General features: G+C 46.0%; 2 protein-coding genes across 5 annotated transcripts in view; both read right to left on the reverse strand.

Annotated features, from left to right (window-relative positions):
- CAMKK2 (calcium/calmodulin dependent protein kinase kinase 2) overlaps nucleotides 1-2,031 on the reverse strand; it is a 49,138-nt gene extending 47,107 nt beyond the window's left edge. The window contains exon 1 of one of the 2 annotated variants that reach the window (XM_080985634.1): nucleotides 1,874-2,031. The gene's annotated coding sequence lies outside the window, so the exon portion shown is untranslated. Of the gene's footprint in view, nucleotides 1-624; nucleotides 647-1,873 lie in introns of those variants that run through there. The other variant, XM_080985636.1, reaches the window with a different exon arrangement.
- Nucleotides 2,032-4,330: 2,299 nt separating this feature from the next.
- Nucleotides 4,331-25,411, reverse strand: ANAPC5 (anaphase promoting complex subunit 5). Of its 3 annotated transcripts, none has more exons than XM_080985627.1 (17): nucleotides 24,970-25,273; nucleotides 24,162-24,241; nucleotides 21,049-21,158; nucleotides 19,872-20,067; nucleotides 18,273-18,339; nucleotides 17,584-17,685; nucleotides 16,839-17,029; nucleotides 15,437-15,518; nucleotides 14,502-14,591; nucleotides 13,890-14,071; nucleotides 12,774-12,909; nucleotides 10,883-10,957; nucleotides 9,728-9,849; nucleotides 8,038-8,145; nucleotides 6,038-6,185; nucleotides 5,278-5,440; nucleotides 4,331-4,855 (listed from the first exon to the last, which is right to left on the reverse strand). In XM_080985627.1, the coding sequence occupies exons 1-17, from the start codon at nucleotides 25,171-25,173 to the stop codon at nucleotides 4,641-4,643; spliced, it is 2,271 nt and encodes a 756-aa protein (XP_080841753.1). In that variant the 5' UTR covers nucleotides 25,174-25,273; the 3' UTR covers nucleotides 4,331-4,640. The 3 variants fall into 3 exon arrangements, with proteins under 3 accessions (XP_080841753.1, XP_080841754.1, XP_080841752.1); XM_080985628.1 differs by lacking the exon at nucleotides 21,049-21,158 and adding an exon at nucleotides 20,902-20,995 and having other exon boundaries at nucleotides 24,970-25,108; XM_080985626.1 differs by lacking the exons at nucleotides 21,049-21,158; nucleotides 24,162-24,241 and having other exon boundaries at nucleotides 24,970-25,411.
- Nucleotides 25,412-27,105: the final 1,694 nt, after the last annotated feature.

A 27,105-nucleotide genomic window follows, 5' to 3' on the forward strand; every position in this document is an offset into this window, starting at 1 on the left:
CAGCCTTACAGCATCTACATTGCATGCAGAAGGTCCCAGGCCAGGTTCAATCCCTGCCAACACCCAGCAGGGCTGGGAATGTCCCGTCTGAAATCCTGCAGACCAGAATGCATAAAACCTACCAGTACATTAAATTTCCGGAGGCAACACCACCAAAAGAACAGGCAACGGACAAGCTGACCAATTCTCTCCAATTTCTCCCCCTCAGTCTCTTTCATGCTCTGCTGCTGCAGTTCTCAGGTAAATCTACACCACACCCACTGTTAAAACAATTCAGTGCTGGGGTTTGCTCTTGGCAATAAGTAAATAATAAGTAAATGGCAAGGCAAGAGGCATGTCTATCATGGGTACAAGCTGGACAGGGGAGAAAATGGGTGTTGCATATCACGTTCCATACATCACTCTAAATTGTAAAAAAAAAAAAAAAATCACTGTTGAAGGTAAACTCCATTTTCAAACTGGCAGTCAAAAAACAAACAAACAGCACACCAGCTTGCTCAGAGGCTTAGTAAGGGCAACATGCCAGGCAGAGCAATGTTGTAGCGTCTCCATTAACCATGTGCCTGCTGCCTAAACACACCCAAAGCACTTTTTGGGGAGAAGGAGGCTTTGTTTTTTTCTCACCTGCCATCACAAATATCCAAAGATATGCAGCACTGGACAGCAGCAACTGGCTGGGTTTTTGTGTGTGACCGGGAGAGTTGTTTTGTTCAACAGCTTCCAAGCAGGCACAGTTTTAGCACTTGGAGTTTCAGCTGCATTTCCTTCAAAGGCCCACAGCCATTCTTAAACCACTGGTACCTTGCAGAGGGAGGTGGGCAGGGATTAAATGTGTAAAAAGGACTGATCAGATATCACACAAAAAAGGAAGTACCGTAGTTGAAAGGAGAACTCTCCTTTTCTGTTTCAATGCTTACCCAACACTGGTGGGTCAGTATTTATTTACAATTTTGTATCCAGCATTCAGTATTTCTGTTTGCAGATAATGAAGCCATCATAATTAACCAATAACAAACAAAGTTAAAATATCAGAAGTATTAAGAGAAAAATAGCATTTAAAACCAATTGCTGGTGTCAATATCCATTGTAATGAAGCCAAAGTACATTTGAAATAATTGCATATTCTTCCCATATGTTGCACCCCATGTCTATTCTCTTCCATTTTTAATGGGGCAGGGACCTGTCAAACCTGTTCTTTGTAAATCACCATGTATAGAGATGGTGAGATTGATTGATTGATCTGTCAGGGATGCTTTATTTGTGATTCTTGCATTGCTTCACATCTCCCTTGCTAGCATACAATCATAGAATCATAGAATCATAGAGTTGGAAGAGACCACAAGGGCCATCGAGTCCAACCCCCTGCCAAGCAGAAAACACCATCAGAGCACTCCTGACATATGGTTGTCAAGCCTCTGCTTAAAGACCTCCAAAGAAGGAGACTCCACCACACTCCTTGGCAGCAAATTCCACTGTCGAACAGCTCTTACTGTCAGGAAGTTCTTCCTAATGTTTAGCTGGAATCTTCTTTCTTGTAGAAGAATCGTATGCATGCTTACTTAAAAGTAAGTCTTGCAGAGTTCATCGGGGTTCATTTCTAGTAAGTAGGCTTACAATTGTAGTCCAATACTGCTACTGCCTTGAAAATAGGAAATTTGCTGTGTATGCAACCTACAGGTTGGGAGAGCCTACACAACTCCTGATGATTTCCTTCCACTGGGCTGCTTTGCTTCCAAGGCTATGCCAAGATGTTAAAGGTTCCTCCTACCCAGACACCCCGACTCTTAACAAAGAGGGGGGTGGCCTACTTAAAAGCGGACACCCCAGAGCTACATTTCCGCTGAAACAATTGCTCAAGACAGATTTGCATTACCTTTGCATGTGCTAAAAGCTGCTCCTAGGCTCTTCTCCAGCTCCCAGGTCGCATCTGGAGGACTTTGCCATCCAAGAGTTTTCAATAATGCACGAATAAAAACAACACAGCGTCCAGGACTGCTTTATATCAGCCGTCTGGTAAAGCCTGCAATTTGGAAACCAGTCTGCCTCCAACGGACTTTGGAACACAGGTGCACTCTTAGCTTTGAAAATAATGGGTTACCTGCCAACACCCACAGCACTATGTCAACAAATAAGGATGTTAATCATAAAGCTGCATTGGCAGTGCTAAAACAACAACAACAACCCTCCCAAAACCGTAAGCATCCCCAAAGGGGCTGGGACTCAGTCTGGCTATGCTTACATGGTTGGAGTGAGCCGATTTGAAGGATGCATTAGGCTAAGACAATCAAAAGGAAGTAGGAACATGGGAGGCTGCTTTCAGACCCTTGGACCATTTGGCTCAAATGTAGCATAATCTACGCTCATCGCCAGCAGTGGTTTCAGGCAAGAGTCTCCCAACCCCACCTGGAGGTGCCAGAGAGGACGGAACCTGGAACCTGCTGCTTTGCAGGGAAGGCACTCTGCCGCTTAGTATGGCCTTTACAGTGTAGTATGGTATAGAAGTTCCTATATAACATGCACAGGCAACCATAAGGGCACCCTGTCCCAATATATACGGTCAAATAGACACGAAATGCAAAACCAATTTTCTGACACAGAATCGTGGCAGGGCTCTGTGACTCAGTGGTTTTCCTTTCATTCAGCTGCAAAATAAGGAAGTAGTTTGGGCCAGCGTGAGTTGATTCGAACTCGCCAAACCCAGTTTGTCAGGCCAGTCCAAAAGATGGGAGTACCCAGGGTGTGTCTGTCCTGTGTGTGGTCCCTCCTCTCCCTCCCAGCAAAAGGAATGGAGAGCCAGCAGCTCCCCTGATCAGGTCATTTAAGCACACGTGGCATTTTACATCTCTCACTCCTATAAATTATTTATTCCCATTTTGCTGGTGGGAGAGATGAGGCACAGATGATTTCCCAAGGCCGTCCATTGAGGATTTGAACCCATCTTGCAGGGACACACACAAACACAACATGATCCATTGGGTAAACCCTCTCGCTGTTTTGTGGTCATGGCAGGAACTGTGGCTCTGAGCTGGATACGAAGACTGCATATATGTAAATGAAAAGGGCACCGATACAGAGGACCTGCAACAATATGTGGTAACGTGGAACACTTCTGTTCAGGGTTCTAGCAAGCCAGTTACCCCATCTGCCAGGATACTCCATTCCATTCCACCCACCCCACCTCACTCAACAGTTTAGCATCTTGTAGTCACCAGGGATAGACAAATCTGCCATTTTCAGGTCTCTCAGTTTTTTATTTTTCCTATCTTCCGTTTTCCACATCAGTTTCTTTTTTAAAAAATCACGAAAATTTCTCAACAATTTAATGTGAATTTCTCCTAATAAACACTTAAAAGCAACAAGTGCATTTAGAAGATTAATACCATGGTGAAGACCCATTTATCCAGCTGGGAAAGGCTGCTGGAACAAAAATACATTTGACTCTTTCCAGGAAGTGAGGATAATGAGTGTTTGTTGTATCTTGAGGGGAAAGCTATTCCATACAACAGCAGCAGCCGCACTAAAAGCCCTGCTCAGAGTTTCTGCAGAGCGGGCTTCTGAGATCTTTGGAACTTGCAAGAGAAACTCTCCTGCAGACTGCAGCCACCTACTGGGTGTATAAGGGATAAGGCAGTCTCTCAGGTAACCTGGTCCCAAGCTGTACAGGAACTTTTAAGTCAGTATCAACACCTTGAACTTGGCTCGTTAACAAACTGACAGTGATGCAAACCCTGTAAACAAGGCAAATATGCCCCAACAAGCAACCAAGTCACGGCGTTCTGCAACAGCAGAAGTGCCCAGATCAATCCCGAGGTAGCCCCACATAGAGCACACTGTAATGTCAGTATACTTAGGATGCATAATGTTTAAACTATTGTGGTGAAGCTGGGGTTGCCTTTGTTCATGTGGTTTCAGATCTCCTGAGACGTCCACGAGAGCTAGAAATTTTGTTCTTTTCCTTAGAAGCTGGTGAGGATGGCATGCTTTGTGGAACCTAGAAGTATTTTAAGAAAGTGATCGTGCTGCATCCAAGCCAGGCAAAGAGGCTCTTAGTCCTTTCTGAGCCAACCACTTCTGTGTTTCCAAACACAGGGGAGGCGGGGAGAAGTCCCACACTTTATGAAGAAATTGCACAATTCGCAAGTAAGTCGCCAATTAGCTGCCCACACAAGTAACCTTTTGTGTTCCTGAAGCCTACTTTCCCTACAATGGAGCCACTTGTAAAGCCAAATGCTCAAGTCTCAGCTGCAAGAAGAAGGGGGGCAGGAAATCCCCAAGCAAACCATGAACTGCAGCCAAAGCGAAACATATTTCAGGGCAGACAGAAACATCCTTCTTTGTAGCAAGAAAAAACCCCCAAAACCTACAACTTTATTGATACTGATTTCCAAATGCTGAGCATTGCACAGAAGAAGAGACATATAATAATAAATGGAAGGAGGTGGGGGAGAAACTCCAGATGTTTTGGACTACCACCTCATCAGCCCCAGCCCAAACATGAGGACAGGACTAGTCTCAGAAAGGCTGCTGCAGAGGAACGGCTTAGGAGGCAATCTATTTGAGAGTTCTCTTGCACAAGTCCTGCTGAAGCAGAACGGCGCTGAGCCCTGTTGTTCTGGGATGAGGCCCTCTGCTCAAAGGGCTCATTTGAAGGCATTGATCAAGGGGACCCCCCGCGCAGGGAGCTCCTGGTGCAGCTGGCGGAAGAGCATGGCACACTGGTTCCTCTCCTGGGCCTTGCCAAGGCTGTGGAACAGCCTGGCCTGCAGATAAAGGACATCCCGGAGCTGCTCCTTACACTCCACCTTGGCAAAATAGGTTTTGGCTTCGTTGAGGTTCAGGATAGCAGACTCCAGAGCTGTCAAAAAAGAGCAAAGTTTTCCTTCTCCTGCTTAAACATTTGTCTTGTTTGTTTCATAAAATCCATATATTGCCCAACTGTTAAAAAAACACACCCCTCCTCAAAGATCAAACAGTGAAATATATTAAAATGCAGTTGATTAAATAGATTATAAAGCCATCTGCCTATCTGGGCCTTCAGGATTCTGCCTGAACCAAGCCTCCACCAGCCACACCTCTTCTTGGCCCTGCTCTGTCCCCTTCCCATATCACTTCCCTGGCTGGACTGTGTCCCTGGGCGGAGGACGGAGGGTGATGTGTGTACCCAAGGGATGCCCTTGAAGGCCTGTGCCTCTTGGGCTGAGTCCTCCCACCTGCAATACATCGTTTCACTCGCATGCCTATGGAATAGAGATGAGGAGGTGCAAGGCGAGTTCTTACCTTCCGCCTTCTTCTGGGGAGGGTAGGAGGCAGCAGAGGCGACCTGGCACTTGGCCACCAGGAAGATGGCGGCCCCTTTGTCCAGCACTGCCCCGTGAGCCAGGATGGGCTCAATCGCCATGTGCAAAATGCTCAGCGCTTGCTCGGGAATGCCAAGGATTAGCTGGAAGGGAAGCGGGAGCCCCCAAATGTCAGGCAGAGATCATCACCTGCTGGTTTAGATTTCGCTTTGCTGAATTAGGTATTGTGTAGAAGTTAAAACAGGGTTTGGGGAACTTGTGACACTCCCAGATGTGAGTGGACTACAATTCCCACCATCCCCAGTGGCTGGGCTGCGCTGGCCGGGACTGATGGGATTTGGAGTCCCAACTGCAGATTATGTTGGTGAACGGCTGTTTTAGATCTCACATCCCAAGGTCATTCACTAAGCCCAAGTACAGGAGAATGAAATAAATGCCTATTATCCCCCCTTTTATTATAATTATTATAGATTTATATACATAAAAATATATATTTATTTACAGATAAAAATAAGAACCCCTGAAAACATAGATAGAGCAATCATTTTAAAACAATTAAACACTGATAAATGTATTAAACTTATATGCATATGTAAGTTTTACTATTTCTTTTTGTGCATCGAATTTTAAACTGCAAGCCTCTTGGGGCGAGGGGCTGTCCCCTTACGACACACTGATAGAACTGCATAAAGGAGCAGGAAGAACAAATCAGGTACTGCTTGCACCTGTGCCCAATATACCTGGGAGAAAGCCAAGTTGAGGATGGTTTCAGAGGCCAAGTACTGGAGGCGGTATTCCTGGGACAGAGCCAGTGCCTGCAGCAGGACGGGCAGAGCTATTGTGTGGCACAGAGACCTCCAGTAGAGCTCAGCAATGGACAGGAGGACACTAAGTCATGCAGGGGGGAGCAAGGAAAGAAATACAACAGTGTGCGTAAGTAGAGGAGCAGGAAAACCCAACTCTTAGGAATGTAGGAAGCTACTGCCTATCAAGTCAGACCACTGGTCCCAATTGTCAAGTATGGCAGGAGTGGCTCTCCAGGGTTTCATAGAGCCACAGAATTTTAGAGTTGGAAGGGCCCCAAAGGGTCATAATAATAATAATAATAATAACATTATTTATACCCCGCCCATCTGGCTAGGTTTCCCCAGCCACTCTGGGCTGCTTCCAACACAATATTAAATACAATAATGAATCAAACGTTAAAAGCTTCCCTAAACAGGGCTGCCTTCAGATGTCGTCTAAAAGTCTGGTAGTTGTTGTTCTCTTTGACATCTGGTGGAAGGGTGTTCCACAGGGCGGGTGCCACCACCAAGAAGGCCCTCTGCCTGGTTCCCTGTAACTTGGCTTCTTGCAGTCAGGGAACTGCCAGAAGGCCCTCGGCGCTGGACCACAGTGTCCGGGTAGAACAATGGGGGTGGAGATGCTCCTTCAGGTTTACTGGGCCGAGGCCGTTTAGGGCTTGAAAGGTCAGCACCAACACTTTGAATTGTGCTTGGAAACGTACTGGAGTCCAACCTGCTACAATGCAGGAAATGCAGTCAAAGAATTCCCGACAGATAGCCCATCCAAACTCTGCTTAAAAACCTCCATTGAAAGAGAGTCTACAGATTCCAAGATAGTCCATTCCACTGTCGAACAGCTCCTACCAGCAGAAAGTTCTTCCTGAGGTTTAGTTGGAGCTTGAAGCCATTGGTTCGGGTCCCACCCTCTGGAGAAGGAGAAAACAAGCCTGCTCCATCCTCCACGTGACAGCCCTTCAGATATCACCTCTCCTCTTCTCCCGGCTAAACATACCCAATTCCCTCAACTGTTCTTCATAAGGCTTGGATTCCAGATCCTTGACCATCCTGGTCACCCTCCTTTACATACCTTCCAGCTTCTCAGCTGGGAACTGGACACAGGATTCCAGGCTGGGTCTGACCAAGGCAAGATAGAGCGGTGCTATTAGTTCCCTTGATCTAGACCAGTGCTTCACAAACCTGGGTCCCCAAGCCATGTTGGACTGCAACTCCCATCATCCTTGACCACTGGTCCAGCCAGTTAGGGATGATGGGAGTTGTAGTCCAACAACAGCTGGGGACCCACATTTGAGAAGCACTGGTCTAGACACTATACTTTCAGAGCGGAGACATACCTATTCCTACCTAGGGGTGCTGGGAACGGAATCCAGGACCTTCTGCCTACAAAGCAGGTGCTTTACTACTGAGCCACAGGCCCTGTCCAGCACTTGAAGCTGGTATTATAGCCCCACCCCTTCTTGCAGGAAATGGAGAGACTAAAATAGAGGAAGCAGTGTGAAAGGAAGCACACTACAAGATATCTGAAGTGAATTACAACCAGAATAAAAAAAATAAAAATGCACAAGCATTTTATTCTTATTTTTAAAATAAATAAATAAAATATAATATAAAGTCTGATTTACAAGCAGAGTAAAAACAACAACAATAAAAATACGCAACCATGTTTATAATGTAATCAAAATACTGGTGATGCCCAAATTCCAGGAAAGCAAAACATTATTTGTTAGTGCTGAAATGAGAGCTGCCCTGATACCAGGTGGGCCTCCCTGGGGAGAGCAGTCTGCATGGGGGGAGCTGCTACAGGAAAGCCCTGTGAGCTTCCCCCAGGCCCACGAAAGAGGCCCAGCAGGACCCCCAGCCTCACCCCACGGCTGCAGGGCTCTTAGAAGGCGCCCAGGGAAACTCGCCTTGGGAGCAACGGGCAGCTCAATGCTTACCTGATCACCATCTCAGTGTTCTTAATTTTCTGGCAGTGAATCAAGAGCTTCTGCAGGAGTTTGTGCGCCTCAGACATTTGATTCTGCGCTTTAAGCAGGATGGCTTTTCTGGAAGACAGAATCCCAGGAGCCCCAAAATGGAGTCTGAAGCACGTCCAATTTGCAGTGATTTCAAGTGCTCAAAATCTCTTCCCTCAAAATCAAAGGGATGTCAAAGTGCTTATTTTTGGCTGGATCTAGCGTAAGATTTTATTTACATGTATCCCACATTTTAGGGCCTTACAGCCACCAACCACTAAAAACAATAAAGAAATAAATTCCTCATGTTCTTTTAAAAATATCTGGGAATTTAAATTTCTGTGGTTTAATTTATGTTTAAAATTTTGTATATTGTTTGTTTTTTTATCACAGTAAGCAGCTTTTTATCATAGTAAGCAGCTTTGAGACCTAGATGATGAAAAGCAGGATATAATTTTTCAAAATAAAATACAGACTTCTAATAGTTTAATTCAAAGAATGGATTGCAATGAAGCGTCAATAGTTTCTGATTCAACCCTAATGCAGGGGCTCCAAAACTGTGGTCTGCAAGTTTCATTCAGGTAGTCCATGGTGTGTCCATATTATATATTCATAGTGGTTTTTAATTGCATTTTAATTGCTTTTTATTTTTATTTATTTTATTTATTAAATTTATATACTGCCCTTCATCAAAGGATGAGTTTACAGTATAAAAACGCAAAAATTCATAACATAATAACAAACAAACAAATAACCCCTCTCCCACCAACGCATCTGAAAGGTCATAGAACTCAGCAAGGCAAAAGTCACCTCGCCATGGCAAGAGCCAATTGGCATCGGGCAACAGACTTTTCAGAAAGGGGGCGTTAGAAATTTTTTGCTTTCCCTCTATTTATGGGCTCACGGGTGGCATCCTGCCCTAACCAGAGCATTCACACTGCGGGCGCAGAGCAGCATGGTATGCAGAATGCGGCTTGCTCAGATGCTGCGGAGGGAGGGGGCCACGCAGAGGGGCAGGAAGGCCCAGGCCCAATCTCTGGCATTGGGTGGCAAGCGAGGAAAGACTGCCTGAGCTCCAGAAGAGCTGCTGCCAGCCAGAGAAGACAATACTTGGCTAGGTAGACAAATAGTAGAACTTGCTCCATCTAGCTCAGTCATACATACACTGACTGGCAGCAGCTCTCCAGGGTTTCGCACAGGCGTCTTGTGCAGCTTCACCTGGAGACGCCAGGGATTGAACCTGGAACCTTTTGCACACAGAGTAGGTGGTCTGCCACAGATTTGTGGCCTTGCCTATAGGGAATAAGGAAGCATCCTAGTTATGTTTCTCTCTCTTCTTAAAAGAAGCAAGTTTTTCCAAGTTCCTAGGGCTGTACGATGGGTAGTGAAACATCCAGCACTGGCAGTCCATGCACTCAATGGCTGAGGGCCAATGAGTCTTTTCCCAACTCATGCGGTAAAGCATTACTAATGCATGTACAAAATGTCTTGTGTATATTTTTTATTTTTATTTTCTACAGTGCAACAGTGGGAAAAGCTAGCACAAGTAGAAAGAAAGAAAGAGGAATACAATGCCTTATCCCACAGGCATTTTAATCCCATGTAAATGCTAATCCCTTTTCAAGGGGACATCAGAAGAGGCCCTTGTTCCTGCAGGTGTGTGATCTCTTACCTGTAAACACCCTCGGTGCTATTCAGGGCTGTAATCCCAGCCACCAGGGAGCCAGCAACATGGTACTTGCCATCGTTCATAGCTCTGTCAAACTGGATCTTCTGCTCAAACAGCATCCACAGCTGGACAATAACATTTCCGGATCAGGTTAAAAAGAAACAGGCAGGAGTCTTACTTACACACACACCTCATAAATATATGACATGCCAACTTCATATAGGTATATATTTTACAGAGGTACTAACATTTCAGGTTCTGCTTTCTTTGGCCTGACACAAATCAAAGGGTGCTGTAGCCAAGATGGCCATGACAGAACCCAGAGGATGGGGTGCTTGCTTTAGCAGACTGGGTCAGGTATTCTTATCCTCCAGGATGCAGTCGTCTGGCGTTACCGGTGTCACGTCCATGCATCCGGAAGTCCTTTCCGATATTCCTGGATCAGGTGGCATCTCTTTTCCAGTTCACTCCCTGTCCCTTTACTGAAGAGACTCTTTCATCCAAGTCCTTTGCTTAACCATGTGCTGCGTGGAAAGGGACTTCCTCTTGCCTGCCCTGAATCTCATGCCAATCACCTTCCTTGGAGGACCAAGGAGAGGAGGAGGAGAATCACTTTTCTTTCTTCACACCATGCATAATGGCATCATTTGCCGCCTTATCTCTAAACCAGGGCAGAGGAACCTGTGGCTCCTCCAGATGTTGCTGGATTGCACCTCTCACCTTCCTTGAGCGCTGGCCATGCTGGCAGGGGCTGGAGGGAGATGGGAGCCCAACAGCACTGGGGAGGCACCATGTTAGCCTTTTTTCATCAGGTGAGCTGCTCCAGATCCCTGGTCACATTTTGGGTAGTGTTTTACTTTTCACCTTTTCTGTTCGTCTTTCCCCAGCTGTACATTAGCCTTTTTGAGATGTGGGAACCATAACTATTCTCACTTAAGTCTGCAGAGAGCTTCCTCCAGGTGAAGCATGGGAATTTAAGAGGTTAAGAAGGCCCCTCAAATCCTGGACACAGCACTGTTCAGAAATGCTACCCAAAGCAAGCTGAGAGTGCTGCTGCTTTGCTGCTGCTGCTTCATCTTCTTCATCATCATCCCTATGTCATAAAAAAAGATAAGTCTCTGCTCCCAAGGAGCTTACAGTCCAAACATTGGGCCTCACCTGTGCATGCTGACTGTTGGGAGGAAATCTCTCTTTGAGGTGCTTCAGTATTTCAGAGGCTGCTGTAAAATAGCCCTGACACAAACATACACAGAAAGACAAGACTGAAGTAAATGTTCAAGAAATTGGTTCTCAAAACAGAAACCTTGATGTCTATAGGAACTCCAATAAAAAAAATTAAGATTTGGGGAACAATCCTGCTAAGGCTAAGTGCTTTTAAGTCACATTGATTTCAACAGAAGTGAGAACTCTCTCACTGAAGGAGCCCTAACAGAACTTGCCTTTGACTGGACTCTGTGCTTGACTATTTATTTGATTTCTTTTTTATTTCCTAACCTGCCTTTTTGCCATGGTACACAAAGAAGTTTAGAAGAAAAATAGAAAAATAATATAAAGTGCCCCAGAATGAAACAGCCTGAAAATAAATAACTGATTAACACACCATTACAACAGCAGCCTCTTGCAGATTATCAACAAATAAGTGATTTTAAGAGCAGGTTTGGTGTTTTTTTTCTTTTCACAGTATGGCCTACTTTGTCAGATGCAGAAATGGAAAATTTAAAATGGTTCTACCCAAGCAGGAGCTGTAGAACCTTCTGGGACCTGGGAACTATTCTCCATTAGACTCACTTTTTCAGGTGGAGCCCCCAAAGCACATCATGGCTATACTTGGGCAGTCATGGAAAGCTATCAAACATACGACACTTGCATGAGTATCCAACCAGAGAGTTCACTTGACAAGGGGACTCCACAATGGGCAAGTGTTCACAAAACGCCAAGGTGGTGGTCTGATGGGAGCTGCTCTTTCCCCAGAATGGGAAACCGAGAACCCAGCCACATCTTGGAAGTGGGCACCATCCACTGGTGTCCTGCATGGACTGTGCAACAGCTGAATTGATTGGTGGGTGAGATAGTAGTGCCACAAGGAGAAAAAGCAACCCTACTGGATGAGGGGGTGGAGCCTAAGGATGATTGAAAAGGCTTGGAAGTCTGACAGACAAGGGAGGCAAGCAAGCATGCTCACAGCAGATTCAGACGATACCTGAATATGTATTATTAGACATTATCTTAGGGCTACCATATGTCCCAACAACATTTGGGCTCAACAACTTTCAGGGTGTCCTGGTTTTTACTTTTTGAAATATGACAACCCTACATTATCTATATTTATAGCAGCCCCCATTCACCAAATGGTCCTAGGGTGGATTACAAGGCCATCACAACTAAAATCAAAACAAGTCTTTTACTAAAATTTTAATACAGTCATGCCTTGGGTTACAGATGCTTTGGGTTGTGCACCGCGCCGAAACCCAGAAGTACTGGAACGGGTTACTCCCGGGTTTTGGCGCTTGCGCAGAAGCACCAAATTGCGCTTTGCACATGCACAGTAATGCCAAATCGCGACCCACGTGTGCGCAGACGCGGAGCTGCGGGTTGCGAATGTGCTTCCCACAGAGATCACGTTCGCAACCCGAGCATCCACTGTATTAAAAACCACAGAACAAAGCAATAACAATATTAACAGAACAGCAAAAGGCTGGTGGAAAAAAACGAGCAGTCAGGAGAAGCCCAGGGGTGACAGATAATTCCTAGGCCTCTGAGGCTTTGGCACATCTTGTCCTCTCTCTTCCAGGAGCTAAAAGCTGGAGCAAAAGCTCTCTGTAGCAGCAAAGGGGTGTCTGTCGAGGGCTGAAGACGGCCTAGTTTAAAAGCCAAATTTCTCCAAGGACAGTCTTCCCAGGCTGTCCCAGAGCCTTTCAGAACCAAGGTGCTGCTTCAGGGGAAGAGTGACCTCTCCCTCCAGCCTCCAGGAAGAAAAAGAACTGCCAGTTACAGAGCAAATGACTGTGTGGAACCAGAGCATGCAGTCACACACACACACACCACCCACCTGCTCCGCGTGTAGTTCTGCCAGGTGGCACAGCACCACAGCAAACGATTCGGTGTTGTTCTGCTGCACACCCACGTTCACGGCCTCCAGGCTGTTCATGCTCAGCAACATCTGGGCCTGTTGGAGGGCCATAGTGCTAGGGCAAGAGGAAGATTTAAGTGCTGAAGGATGATAGCCACAGACCCAGCACCTCAGGCTATGTGAAGAAGCATCTCATGTACTTTGCAGTAAAAAATAAAATAAAATCCTTTGCCAGCAATTTTTTTTTAAAAAAAATATTTTTTGCATGTTCCCTTTTTATTTTATTTTTGCAGTTTATTTCAGTTCTGCTGGTTGTGGGGATACAGAGAAACTTTGTAGGGCGATGAATCCCTGCTTCTGACAGCTGGAGATCTTCTCCAGCATTCCCTCAAACTGCTGAGGTTTAGTAGGGACAAGTGAGATCTGCAACAGAATGTTGCAGCATGGGGTGCTGCTGCTCAGTGCTCTTGGATACTCCATCCCTCCCACCCAGGCCTGATTAGTCAGCATTCCATCGCCACTGATCATGCTCAGTTCTTTGGGACTTCCCTGTAGGTTCACTGCATCTTCTTCTGGCAAAGTCAAGTTGTACATATACTGAATACAATAAGTTGGATTGAGCTGTTTTTTGGCTTCTCCCACCTGGAGCTGTTTCCCCCCTGGAGCGTGTGGGCCTGCTGTGCAGCCCTGGTGCAACCTATGCCAAGAGGGAGACATCATGCAACAGGGAGCAGATGAAGCCTCTGGGGCCGCCAACTATATTCAGATTTTTGGTACTTCTGCAGCTGATGGGGTTCTGCCAAGCCTGCTGGTCAATCTTTCCTGTGCATGAGTGGTGCCACAATGGTTACATATGCAGCAGCACTCACAGCTTGAACACTGGAAATAGAAGGAATGGTTGCCCACAAGCAACCATTTTAGAATTTTTATTTTTGCACCCACCCATTTTAGAAACTTTTGTTTTTAACTGACAGCAGAGATTACCAGGAAGCCTAAGTCTGTGGCCAATACCACATTCAGCAGCCTGTCCACATTCCTGCAGAATCAGGGCACGCGGCAGGCGGGCGCAGGCAGATGAATAAGGGTCTGCTCTACCTGCGACCGTACAGTCTCCAAATGGCCGTCTTCTGAGCAATGCTGATGTCAATGAGTTCGGACAAGCTGTGTTTCCAGTGCAAGAGGTCAGAGTCCTTTAAGGCGCCCATTAGTTTGGTGGCAGTCTTCCCCGCAAAAGCTCTTTGCTGAACCAAGGACTGGATCCCCAGGGAAGCTAAATACTAGGAGAAAGGAACAAAATAAACAAAGTCACAGAATTTGAAAAGGGAAGCAATTAGTCAACAAGAGCCCCAAGCAAACGACAAGAGCCAAGCTCGCAGGGCCAGAGTTTGGAGAAGGGAGGCAGCTCAGCGGCAGAGTCCCTGCAGGAAGTCCCAGGTTTAGTCCCTGGCATCTCCAAGGACAAGGTGTGTTTGGGGGAGCAACTGCGAAGAGGGTGCTTTTGGGTGTGCCACCCCAGTTACAGAACCTTCTCCCAGCCAAGCATCTAATGTATTTTTTAAAAAGGGAAATCTGCTGTGATTGCCCTTTACAATTGTAAAAACTGAAGTTTTGCTTATTGCTAACAGCCCTTAACACATTTAATCCAAGGGCTGTGTAAAACGGTTATAATGACAAAGGAATGGATAAATAAGGGTGGGAGAGACATACTGGCAATCCGAAATAGACGGCTTTCTTCACAGAGTGCTCCAAGAGCACACAGCTGTCCGACCTTTTCTGCTCCAAGATGTACAGCCAGCTCTGGAAAGTGAAGAGTTAAGGGGGGAATGAATGTTGCATAATAGTTTAAATCAGTCTTTCATAACTTGGTACCCTCTAGAGGCTTAGGAGTACAGCATGTGCTGGCTGGAGCCAACGGGAGATGTAGTCCAAAACATTAGGAGGACACCAGGTAGGGGAAGGCTGGTCCACAGACACAATAGAGCAGCAGTAGATTCTCCTCTTTTATAGATGCCTGCAAACAGCCTTTCAGGAGTCAAGCATGCCAAAAGTGAGCCTCACATTAAGAATGGATGCCAGCGGACCACAAATCAATGGGACCCACAGAGTTACGGTCATAGGTTTTGACAGTGGTTGATGCTGCTTCTGATGTTTCACAGCTTTAAAGTTTTTATTCTGCCATTGAGGCAGGAATCTTCTCTCTCAAACTGGTGCCATTAAAGGGGAAGGAAAACCTATAGAAGCCAAGGCATTTACCAGTAAAGATTAAACTCCTACAAGCATTTAAGCTCCCAGTGCAGTGTTCAAATTGTTAAGGAATACAGATTAAGCAAAAGAATGCTTTTACACAGCCATACTTGTTACGGCCAGAGCCAGCTGGAGGCAAAGAATCAGCTTTTAAAACCTAACAAATCAATTGTTTTCTTCATTTCCATTTTTAAACTAGATGAAACATGGGCTGGATGGAAACAACAGATCACAATTTTAAGCCGTTTAGTAAAACCAGCCAAGATTTTTGCAGACCTGCAGCCTGTCCGATCCTCAGAGTTTATGGCAAATAGGAACAGCCTCTGTGAAGGCACCAGTAGTGGAAAGGAAGTGAGCAACAGCTCTGTCACACCAGCTGAAAGCTTCCATCATCTTACCAGGCAATGCTGCAGGCAGACGTGGTCATTGGACTCCTGAGCGATCCGGATAGCTTCCTGAAGGGCGAGCTCAGCCTGCTGGCTACAGTCAAAGGAAACACAGATGTAGCCAAGAATCTCTTCATGCAGACTCATCCAACAACGAGATGTTACAGGCATGGAGGTGAAAAAACCCAGGGATCTGTTAGGAGCAGGGCCTGGAACTGTCAGGGGCCAAAAAGATCATATCCCATTGTTGATTCCCCACCCCGCCCAGTGGACTTCAGGGTTAGCAATAAGTAGAATCTTGATGCTAAGAGCTGGGGGGGGGGGGGGAGCACTTCTGATCCACAGTACAGTCGGGGACCTTTGCACAGAAATGCAACCACAGTGCAAGGGGTCAGCTCCGGAAGGCAGAAGCAGGAGTGGTAGCAACAGCAGCTGGGAAAATAGGCCAAGGGACCGGCTGGATATGTCTGTGTGGAGATCAGCATAAAGAGAGAGAAGACAATCCCTCTTCCCCCACTGGCACGCTGAGGTCCCCCCTTCTCCCTCCTTGGCTCATTGAAAAAGTGTCTGGCTCTCAAGTCTTGCTGGGGGGCTCAGGGGGTGAGTTGTGCATCGTGTTTTAGAGAAACGTTCAGTCTCAGTTGATTCATTTTCAGCACAGCAAGGAAATGAACAAGTGAGTGAGATAACCACTTCCTTTGTGTTAAAAACGTTTCATCCATTACTGGAATGACAAAATTCAGGAAACATCCTTGATCAAAGCAATCCCGTCAGTTGCTGTTTATTTGTATAACCACATTTCATATCAATTTTTTTGATATTATTGAATGAAACTCAGTAGGTTTGGGTTGCATCGAGCTAGGCCATGCTCACTGTGGACCCACAGAAATCAACGGAGTCAAGTCAAAGTCTATTCATTCAATGGGCCCACTCAAAGGCTGACTTCACTGAACAAATCATGTTATTCATGTTTCCCTCCATTAAAATGCTGGTGATGACTTTCTTTCCAATTTCCTATTACTATTTTATTCTTTATCATCATCTTATCACTACAATTTTTAGTTTATTTTGTTTTATTGTTTGCAGTTACCATTACCGCTAAGGAAGGGAACTATAAGAGCTTACCATATTGCATACCTGACCTCCCCTTGTGCAAACATCCTTACCTTCTGAAGGTGGCATGCTGAGAGGGCCTTCTTCCCCTCCCCCCAAAAGGCAGAGAGCTTTTAAGTGCTCCGCCTTGCTTACCAGGCAAGTGCTGCTCAGCAAAGGGGCTCTGGGATGCCCTCGCGAGATCTTGTGGGACCATCTTGAGTTCACATGAGATCTCTCAGAGGGAAAACAGCAATGTGGCAGATGGGGGGAGAAGATCTCATGCCAATTTGTGCAGCAGGAGGAACACAAAGCAACTCACTAGTGACCAAAGCGGCAGTGCAGCGCAGCCAAGTTGAGAGCTGCGTATCTCAGGCTCCGCCCGCAGCCTTCATCGCCATTGCTTTTGCTTTCTGCGCCGGTGAGAATCAAGCGGTCAAAGTAGTGAAGGAGACTGTGTGTTGAACTGAAGACATCTTGGACCCGAAGGCCATTCAAGTAGCTTAAATAATGCTGGAAGTGAAAACAGCAGCAAACAGCAGCTTGTGAGTGATCAGAGGCAACTGCAATGGCCACATTGAACACAGATTTAGCGCACAGTAATTTGGTGAAAGGTTGTGAGGTCACCCAATGATAAATCTAGGGGCCATGAGGACAAGAATCTGGTGGGCTAATTTCAAACCACAGTACTTTCCACTTTCCTTATCACTGCGGTCCCCAACCACGTGCTCCTCTTTTTCCTGCCCATTCCCTCTTTCTCAATTTCCCACCCCCTCCTTCTCTCAGCATTCTGTACCAATTCCCATTGCTTTCCCAGGTGCCCTACCTTTCCTAGCTGCTAATTTGTTGACACATTCTTCTTTTCTGTATGCCCTCCTTTAGAAACAGGGCACCTCAACCAACGACAGCCATGCTGCCTGACCTGCCTAGGGCATAGTAGCTCAGCCAATGAGGGTCAGAGATGTCAGTAAAACTGCTACCAGTGCTACCAACACCAAGCTGCTGAGTGTGCTACAGTACAGATTACACCAGACTGCCTAGGTGGGGGGAACCCAAACCAAACTTACCGCTTCAGCAAAATCTGGGTTAAATTTTAACAAGCTGTTCAACTCCTTTTGCAAAGATGCTGGAGAGAGAGCTTTGGTCTCATCATTTTTCAATAAAGATGCCTGGAATTAAATTAAAAACCTGTCACTTGAGCAACGAGACAAAGACAAGCATGAATTTGCTGGGATTAAAAACCATTTAATTTTATTATCACCACAGCAACAGAATCCCTTCCATATCAGGAAGAAAAAGGTGGTTGACAGCATGTTTACAAATTGCCATGGAGAGATTTAGCCAAAGCTTCGTTAGGCTACACTCAAAAGAGAGGCTCTTGCTAATTTGATTACGAGAGATGAAAAGCGGGCTTAAGGGATTCAAGCAAGAATGGCTCTCAAACATACCTTTCATTCTAGCATCCAGATGTCAATGCAACTGAACTCAAAGGCTGGGATCCAAAGCCCTTTGAAATTTTCAATCACATCAACAATATATTTTACTTTAAAAACCGTTTCAGTACTCCAACAGAGTGAATAGGTATTAGGGTGTGAGGAAACAGGACAGACCTCACATGGCATTTTAAAGACACTAAGAATGGAGCATGCAAATGTGTCTGGGGATAACCAGGTGCCACCATGGAAAAGCCCCCCTCCCCAGAAGCCACACCTTTAGCTCACCCGATGGGCAGGTTTAAGAATAACTATTAACATACCTGTTGAGAGAGGAAGTATTCTGCTTGCTTCTGTGACAGTGGGCCATTGCAAGATATTTCTTCCTCCCTTGAGACAGAACAGAAGACCCACTGTGAAATTCCTTCAGAATTCTAGGCCTGCTAATAATTACAAGACCACCTTACCCCAAGGCTACCAAAGAGGCTGAAATGGCTTTTCTATATGCTCAGCCTATTGAATCATAAATGAAGAAGTCCTGGGGGTCAAACACTACTTCTGGCCAGAACCACTCACTCACTCATTTTCAGCTCCTCATTTGCAATATGGGTGTAATATCGACAACCTCCATGTCTTCCCAGGGTTGTTGTAAAAAAGATTGAGATAATATGCCTTAAGGAGTGGGGGGAGGTGGAAAATGAGCTCAGAGATACAGCACGTGTTGCATGAGGAAGATCCTACATTCAATTCTTGGCATTTTCTGTTAGAAGGATCTAGTCACAGATGGTGGGACAGACCTTTTCTCTAGATTCTGGATGGATTTGCTGTGCCAATTAATGGTTCCTCATTATCTTGGAAAAAAGGGACAAGTGAGGTGCCGCAGGGTTCTGTCCTGGGCCTGTTGCTGTCCAATATCCTTATAAACAACTTTGAAGGAATTGAAGGGATGCTCATCAAATGTGCAGATAACACAAAGCTGGGAGGGATAGCTAATGCCACAGAAGACAGAATTGGGATTCAAGATGGCCTTAGCAGATTGGAGAACTCGGCCCAAACTAACAAAATGCGTTTCAATTGGGACAATGTAAAGTTCTACACTTGGGCAGGAAGAACCAGCTGCACAAATATAAGATGGGCAATATCTGGCCTACCGGTAGTACCTGTGAAAAGGATCTAGGGGTGAGTCAACAGTGTGATGCAGCAGCAAAAAGGGCTAATGCTATTCTAGGCTGCATTAACTGAAGTCAAGTCTAACGTTCTAATCAAGGGAAATTATAGTCCTGCTCTATTTTCCCTTGGTCTGACCACAGCTGGAGTACTGTGTCCAGTTCTGGGCGCCACAATTTAAGAAGCATATGGACAAGCTACAATATGTGCAGAGGAGGGCAACCAAGGTGATCAAGGGTCTGGAAACCAAGCCTAATGAGGAACAGTTGAAGGAATTGGGTTTGTTTAGTCTAAGTGTGAGATGAGATATGATAGCCATCTTCAAATATCTAAAGGGCTATCACATGGAGGATGCAGCAAACTTGTTTTCCTCAGCTCTGGAGGGTACGACCCAAACAAGTTACAGGAAAGAAGATTCCAACGAAACACCAGGAAGAACTTTCTGACAGTAAGAGCTGTTTGACAGTGGAACAGACTCCCATGAGAGGTGGCGGATCTCCTTCCTTGGAAATTTGAAAGCAGGGATTGGATGGCCATTTGTCATGTATGATTTAATTGAAATTCCTGCACTGCAGGCGGTTGGACTAGATGACCCTCAGAATCCCTTTCAACTCTACAGTCCTATGATTCATATGGCTGTGCTGGCAGCAGCTGATGAGAACTGGGAGGACACCAAGCTGACAAAAGCTGCTGGAAGGATTTATTTATCAAAGCAGGGCAGAGACAAGTTTTAGAAACAAATCTTAGAAGCTTACCTGAGAGGCCCATCAAATTCATCTTTCTCCATCTTCCCTTCCAGCTCCCCACAGTGGGTCAGTTCCATCTCAGTCTCGTCTCCTCCACTTTTCTTCTCATCATTTTGGAAGTACTGCTGAAGAGCCGTGTAAAGCTTGTACACTTGGCTGAATGAGAGCTTGTTGTACGCCAGGATCATGTGGCGCAGGAACAAGCCTACAGAGAGAGGGGGGACGGATCTGTTTCTTGGAGTGTATTAAGATGTCTTGATCTCCATCAAATCCTGCAGTACCCACATAACACCACTATGGGGAGCCAGTCCTTATAACCAAGATAAGCATACTCCATGCTAAAAAATTTTTTAATCACATGCCCAAATAAACTCTAATTTTGCACTCTGGATGAATGCTGCAACTTAAGCAAAGCAAATCCACTTTGTTTTGCATAGCTTGTTCTGGTCATGAATAGTGCTTAGGAGCTCGGTGGCTCACTTAACGTGCAACTCCAATCACTAGAAACCATATTCAACCATACCACTGGCTTCTGAGATTTTAACTAACATTTCCCATCCACTTTTCTGTATATTTTCACAGGCGTAAGGATCAGAAACTAGTACAGACTCAACTCATAGAGAACTGAATTCTTTGCTCTCCAGTTTTCCTTTACTCCCACAGACTTTCAGCAAATGTATAAACCCACCCATTCCTTTCTGACCTCTCTGCTAGCCACTCCTTTTATAGAAGAGTTTCCCTAAGACAGTAAAGAATTCTCAGACCTCCTCATCTCAAACCAAAAGGCTTCTTTTTCCTCTTTCTCCCTCACACACTGTTTCCTCCATGGTCTCCACTAGTGAAAACATAAATGAAAGGCTGCTTCTCACCTGACAAAAATTGGCACACTGAAGTCACTAATCAAAACCATGTTTTGTGCAACGTGCAGGTATTGGGAAACTGCAGCTTGCTGGAGTTTTAAAAAACTTATCAGTGCAAAATATCATCAGATGTGATAAGCTACACATATGACTCTTTGTAATGTTAGAAACAGCTTTACCTTGAAAATAGGAGGAAAGTGAGAGAAGCCCTGCTTTCTTTCCCCTGCCCAGGAAGAAGAGGTGAGCACTGTGGGCCCAGGACTCTGGCAGCCCCTAAGGATAAAGAGAGGCTCTCCAAGGTTTTTATATAATAAATGATACAGTACCTACAACGCTGGTTTTGTGAACTTCTGGTTCTGTTCCACTGAATGCCTCCGAAAGATCATCAAAGAATTGTTCCATATCTTTCAACTCCCCTCCTGCCATTAGCTTTATTCTGCAAGTGATACCACCACACAGAGAGTCAGATCATGTCCATCCAGCCCAGTTCTGCCTACTCACATTGGCTGAAGCTCTCCAGGAGTCTCAGGCACAGGCCCTTCCCATCACTTGCTACCTGATCATCTCAACGGGAGATGTCCTGGACTGAACCTGGGACCTTCTGCATGCAAACCATATGATAGTCCACCAAGCTATTGTCCTCTCCCCAAAGAATAATGTGGGGAAAGGGGCAGGGGGCAGTATTCATTTAGAAAGTGGCATTAAAATTAGATCAATCTGGAATTTCATTATTATTATTATTATTATTATTATTATTAGAATTATGTGCCAAAGAACAGGTCCAGAAACAGACTCAGTTAAAAACAACCAGCTCAACAATCTGTATAATTTTCTGTGTATACAGAGCACTTGGACGAGGATACTAAAATACTAGAAATGACACCATTACATCATGCTACTCTGTTCATTTTTTTGGGATTTATAGGTAGACATGTTCTCCACACCTTAAAACTCTACAAGCAAGCATTTGCAAAGAGAGCTTTAGGTTTTTTGTTGTTTTTTTTTAAAAAACAAAACTAGATGTTATACAAATCTGTAGCCAGGATCCAAAGAACTACACAATTAACTCTATTATTAGAACTTTTTAAACAGTATTCTGAAAGTGACTTCCAAAGCAATTTGTGATATGACATGAGGGCAGAGATGTCTGTTTTCCCAAGACCATCCCACAGACCATGTGCCCACCAGGACCCTCAGAGTAGCTATTTAGTTCCTCAACAATATGTCATTTTCTCCCAACAGTGGCCAAAATAAATTTTATAAGTCAATGTTCTAATCCTTATTTTCATTTGCCCAAGGGGAGATCATTCTGGGGGAGGGAGATTTCAGCTGGAACATATGTGTGTGACTCCCCTCCCATAAGGCTGTTCTATAAAGGTTATACAAAGTCCTATATAAACAAATGCAACTGCTTCAATTTTTTAAAGAACAGGATATAAGCAAAATCTGGAGTGAGCTAAACCCATCATACATATTCATAGGTAAAGGAAAAGGGACCCCTGGCCATCAGGTCCAGTTGCGGACGACTCTGGGGTTGCGGCGCTCATCTCGCTTTATTGGCCGAGGGAGCTGGCGTACATCTTCCAGGTCATGTGGCCAGCACGACTAAGCCGCTTCTGGCGAATCAGAGCAGCGCTCAGAAAAGCCGTTTACCTTCCCGCTGGAGCGGTACCTATTTATCTACTTGCACTTTGTGCTTTTGAGTTCTAAATTCCAAGTGCCTATTCTGGTGTAGCCAAAGCAGTACCATTCTTGCGTTAATTAATATTTATTGTTGTGTATTAATGGCCTTCTAAAAATGTCCCAGTTCAATGTAGAAAATATAATAAAAGCAGTTAAAAACAACAGATTACAGAGGACGCTTGGGTTGCGAACGTGTTCCATGCGGGATGCACGTTCGCAACCCACAGCGTTGCGTCTGCGCACGCGCTGGTTGCGATTCAGCACTTCTGCACATGTGCAACCCCTGAAACCCGGAAGTAACCTGTTCCAGTACTTCCGGGTTTCAGCGGGTCCGTAACCCGAAAAAACACAACCTGAAGCGTCTGTAACCCGAGGTATGACTGTACTTTAAATACAATACAAAATTAATACATATGGCAGAGACGTATTCATTCAAGTGGGACAGCCTGAGAAAGTGGAGGGCTGTCAGGGCTTGCCAGGTGTTTTTGGCCCTTACTCCACACCAACAGGCAATGACTCCTGAGGAGACCACAACTGGACATTGTCTGGAGACTCCAGCTGTGGGAGGAGGTAGGAGCACTTTCCATTAGCTGTCTGGTGGAAGAGAGGGATACCTATTTCTGTGCCTTACGCAGAATGAAGTTGTGGGGGGTATAAAAAGCCTTAGAGAAAAGGATGAACATCCAGAGGAGGGAATAGGTTGGATGCCTAAACAAGGCGCTTCTATAGAGATTGGATATGGTTCTTGCTTCCCCACTGGAAGCTTTCTTCAGGCTGGGCCTAGACAGATTCTCCCCCCCCCCGCCAAACACCTGGAGAAGCATAGAAGCCCTCAATTTCAGCCTGCCAAGAGTATTGCGGCAGAATAAACCTGCCCCCTGTTGGAGGAGAGCCTCCCATGGAACCCTTAGGCAGCTCTAAGATCTGACTTGCTGGGATTTAGGACTGACTCCTGAACGAAATGAACTAGAAAAGGGAGAGGGAGGCTTGGACACTCTGAAGAAAGAACTACAGTGGTACCTCAGGTTATGAACTTAATTCGTTCCGGAGGTCCATTCTTAACCTGAAACCATCCTTAACATGAGGCGCACTTTTGCTAATGGGGCCTCCCGCTGCTGCCACACTGCCAGCGCGCGATTCCCGTTCTCACTCTGGGGCAAAGTTTGCCATCCAAGGTACTACTTCCGGGTCAGCAGAGTTTGTAATCCGAAGTGTTTGTAACCCGAGGTAACACTGTACACTCAAGCAGACCCCTGGAAGAAGAGGCATCATCAAGCTTGGGGAAACCCCTCACACCCATGGTTTGCAGAAGTACACCTGCACGTGATGGGGGATGGGAGGGGGAAACCCTAAAGTGGGGGGGGGGGACTAAAAAGCAGTCCAATGAGGTTTGAGCATGCTGAGTGGCCTTGCAATATTGACTATTAAGGGCAGGGAGAGAAGGAAAGACAGGAAAACTGGGCTGGGGAATTGATAGAATAGAGTTTCCTGGAAAATGGCTTTGTTGGCTTACTGCATATAACCAGAACATTCTGCACTGCCCTTTGGTTTGCCCACTTGTTTAAGCAGCCACATTACTCTGTTTCAGGTTACTTAGACAATGCGAACTTTAGATCAAAAGCTACTAAACCTACTACTACGTCAATTTATCATGTCCTTACCTACATACTTGTTTAATTCTGCTTGAAAAGTATTCAGGGTTAAGATTAAGAACTCTCATCTCAATTATGCTTATGGAAAGAACAAATGAACTTACCTTATTTGAACAGAACTCGCTAAGTGAGGGCAGCATTCTTCAATAGCCTTAATCAAGCGAGACAGTGTCATATCAGGCCCCTAAATAAAGCACATGGAGAAACACGAAATAGTTAACAGTAATTTCTAAATGAATACAAAAGTAAACTGTACCAGCTCCAACATCTATAGCAATCTATACTACTACAGGAAAGAATGTGCCCAACTTTGCTTGTTGCACTTGCACTGCAAGAATTCCCAAGCTGGGTAATGAAGGAAAGAAAAATAACGAATAGCTCCCTATGCATCCAAAGAACCCTACTGAAACTCCCCCTTCCTTGCAGCTATGAAGGTGCAGCAGCCCTGTCTTCTTCACCTGGTCATTCTGGCACTGCCATCAAAGGCAGTCCTACTCCAATGCCCAGTGAAGAGGGGCCAGAAAACATAAGAAGAGAAGAGCACTGTCAGAGCTAAACAAAGGAAAACCCTGACACCTCTAGTTAAACCTAACCCACCTCACAGTGGTGTTGTGAGGGAGAGAGAACCATGCGCACCACCTTGAGCTCCTTGGAAGATGAAGGCGGCATATCAATGCAAACAAATAACAAACCATAAGTTTTCGCCGACGACAGTCCGCATGGGCATGAATCTGATGCCCCCGTGTGTGTAGGTGTGTGTTGGATCATAAGCGGCGAGGAGAGAGAGGAATGAAGTGCATAAGGGACAGAGCTGAACCCGCGTCCCACAGCGTGGCCACTCGCCCAAGTGCCGCCGTCGGCGGTCGACAGTGGCCCCGGCCGGCCGCCCCGACCCCCGCTTCCCTGCCCCACCTGCAGCAGAGGCAGCAGCAGCCGGTTGAGGCGCCGCCTCTCGAGCAGGCTGAGGTGCGGCCCGGCCCGGCCCAGCTCGCCGATCAGCACCAGCAGCGCCATCTTGTACGGAGTGACCCAGTCCTTGATGCCGAAGACGTTGGCGTGCACCACCCCGTTGGTCATCATGGGGTTGAAGTACAGGCTCTCGTGCACGCTGGCCATAGCGCCGCTCCCGGCTCAGCGGCGGGCACAGACGAGCGACGCCCGCACGCCCGGGCGCTGCGCAAACGCCGCCGTCACCCCGGCAACCGCGCCTGCCTCCCGAGCCGCCCCGGCGCGAAAAGCCCAGGAGCCAATCAGAGCGCGGCTCCAGTGCGGCGTACTTCTGGGTTGAAGTGGAAACGCGGGGCGCGATGTGGAAGGTTCCGCGTTGGTTTGGTTCCATGTCGGGGGGTTGGAAAGGTAGGGTATGTAAATAAATATAAAACCATAGCAGGGCTGTTCTGGCTTGGTCATTTACACAGAATGGAAGAGCTAGCCGCTAGGCAAACCAACCATGCATTACAAATATGACACGAAGTTTGGCAACAGCGACCCCGCCTGTGCTGCTCTCTTGCAGACGACAGCAGTGCCTGGAGACAGGCGGTCAAGTCGTGCATCCTCCAGCAAAGGAGGAATGACCGCTGGGAGGAGCGCAGTGAAGAAGAAATGCCATGCTGCATCAGCGCCAGCACAACCAGATACCTTCATCTGCCCCAGCTAAGGTTGCTACCCGTCTTATATAATACAGGATTGCCCTGTATTTCAGTGTAAAATTCTAGGTCCTGTGTTGAATCAATACAGGACACAGTTTGTCCTGTATGTCTGCTCTGCTGTGAGCTCTCTCTCTCTCTGCCCTAACTTGGGAGAGAGAGAGGACCTGAAATACAGAACAAAACTGTATCAATACAGGACGTAGCATTTTACATTGAAATACGGGACAATCCTATATTATATGGGACAGGTCACAACTGTACATGGAGGCAGCAGATCTGATCTCCAAGGAATGCATTGCCTGCTCTTGCTGCGGTGGTGGTAGCAACAACTGCGGCATGCTCCTTGGAGGCTGGATGTGCCTCCTCCATAACAGCTGCACACCCCACACACCCATGCAATGCCGTCTCTACAGCAGCCTCTCAGCATAGGATCATAGAATTGTAGAGTTGGAAATGACCCAAGGGTCATATAGTCCAACCTCCTGCAATGCAGGAATCTCAGCTAAAGCATCCATGACAGATGGCCATCCAACTTCTGCTTAAAAACCTCCCAGGAAGGAGAGCGGATAGGAGGTGCTGCTGGACTCCTCCCATCCCAGGGAGGAAATGGCGGGGGTTGCTCTCTGGGGTCTCCTGGGCTCTGCACCTGCCTGGCCTGATTCACAAAGTGGGCCCCTCCCCTCCTGCGATGGCCTTTGATTCCCACTTCAACCGTCAAGTAAGGTTGACTTAATTCCCACTCCTGTTCCCATGTAGATCTTTATTCCTCCCTTGTTCCTGACATAGCTCTTAGTTTACACCTCTTCTTCCCTGCAGGGAGGGGGAGTATTCTGTGATTTGCCTCGGGTGCCAAAATGTTTGGGCCGGCCTTGGGTAGCACTATAGCAGACATTCAGAGGAAGCTCTTTGGGGGCTGTGCAGGTATCAAATTGCACCAAGGCCTCTGGGAACAAGCAGTGTAATGGCTGATTCCCATCTATGGAATCACCAAACCTGGCTGATACCAGTGGCGTGCAGGGAAATTATTTGTAGGGGGACAGTTAGAGCCAGAGGTGCCAGCTTGCGAGGACAATTGGGTGTGAGAATCGCACTTCCTTTTTTTTTTTTTAATAATATTTATTGAGATTTCCAAAAAAACAAAAATTACACAAAAAAACAAAAAATAGAAAGTACAAAAACTTACACAAAAAAGAAAAAGATACAGAAGTAAAAAATAAAAATATACAAAAGTGAAAAATACAGAAGAAAAATAATAATGAAGAAGAAAAAACATTAGACCTCCTCCTCCTCCCTTCCTTTGTATTCCAGTTACTAATTATCCCAGCAAATCCTTTCCATCTTTCTATTATAAAATAAACCTTAAAATTTAAAATTTAGATCTTAACTTTACCAGCTTCTT

Source organism: Podarcis pityusensis (assembly GCF_964106645.2).
Source record: "Podarcis pityusensis genome assembly, chromosome: 16".
NCBI lineage: Eukaryota > Metazoa > Chordata > Lepidosauria > Squamata > Lacertidae > Podarcis > Podarcis pityusensis.

Bases quoted from the DNA above. Each gene is read 5' to 3' on its own strand.
- ANAPC5 (XM_080985626.1), bottom strand. From the start codon at position 25,396: ATGGAACCAAACCAACGCGGAACCTTCCACATCGCGCCCCGCGTTTCC. The intron at 12,910-13,889 runs GTAGAGCAGACC...CTCTTGCCCTAG, and splicing joins TGGAGACTGTACGGTCGCAG to CACTATGGCCCTCCAACAGG. The intron at 8,146-9,727 runs GTAAGAGATCAC...TCTGTCTTCCAG, and splicing joins AGCACCGAGGGTGTTTACAG to AAAAGCCATCCTGCTTAAAG.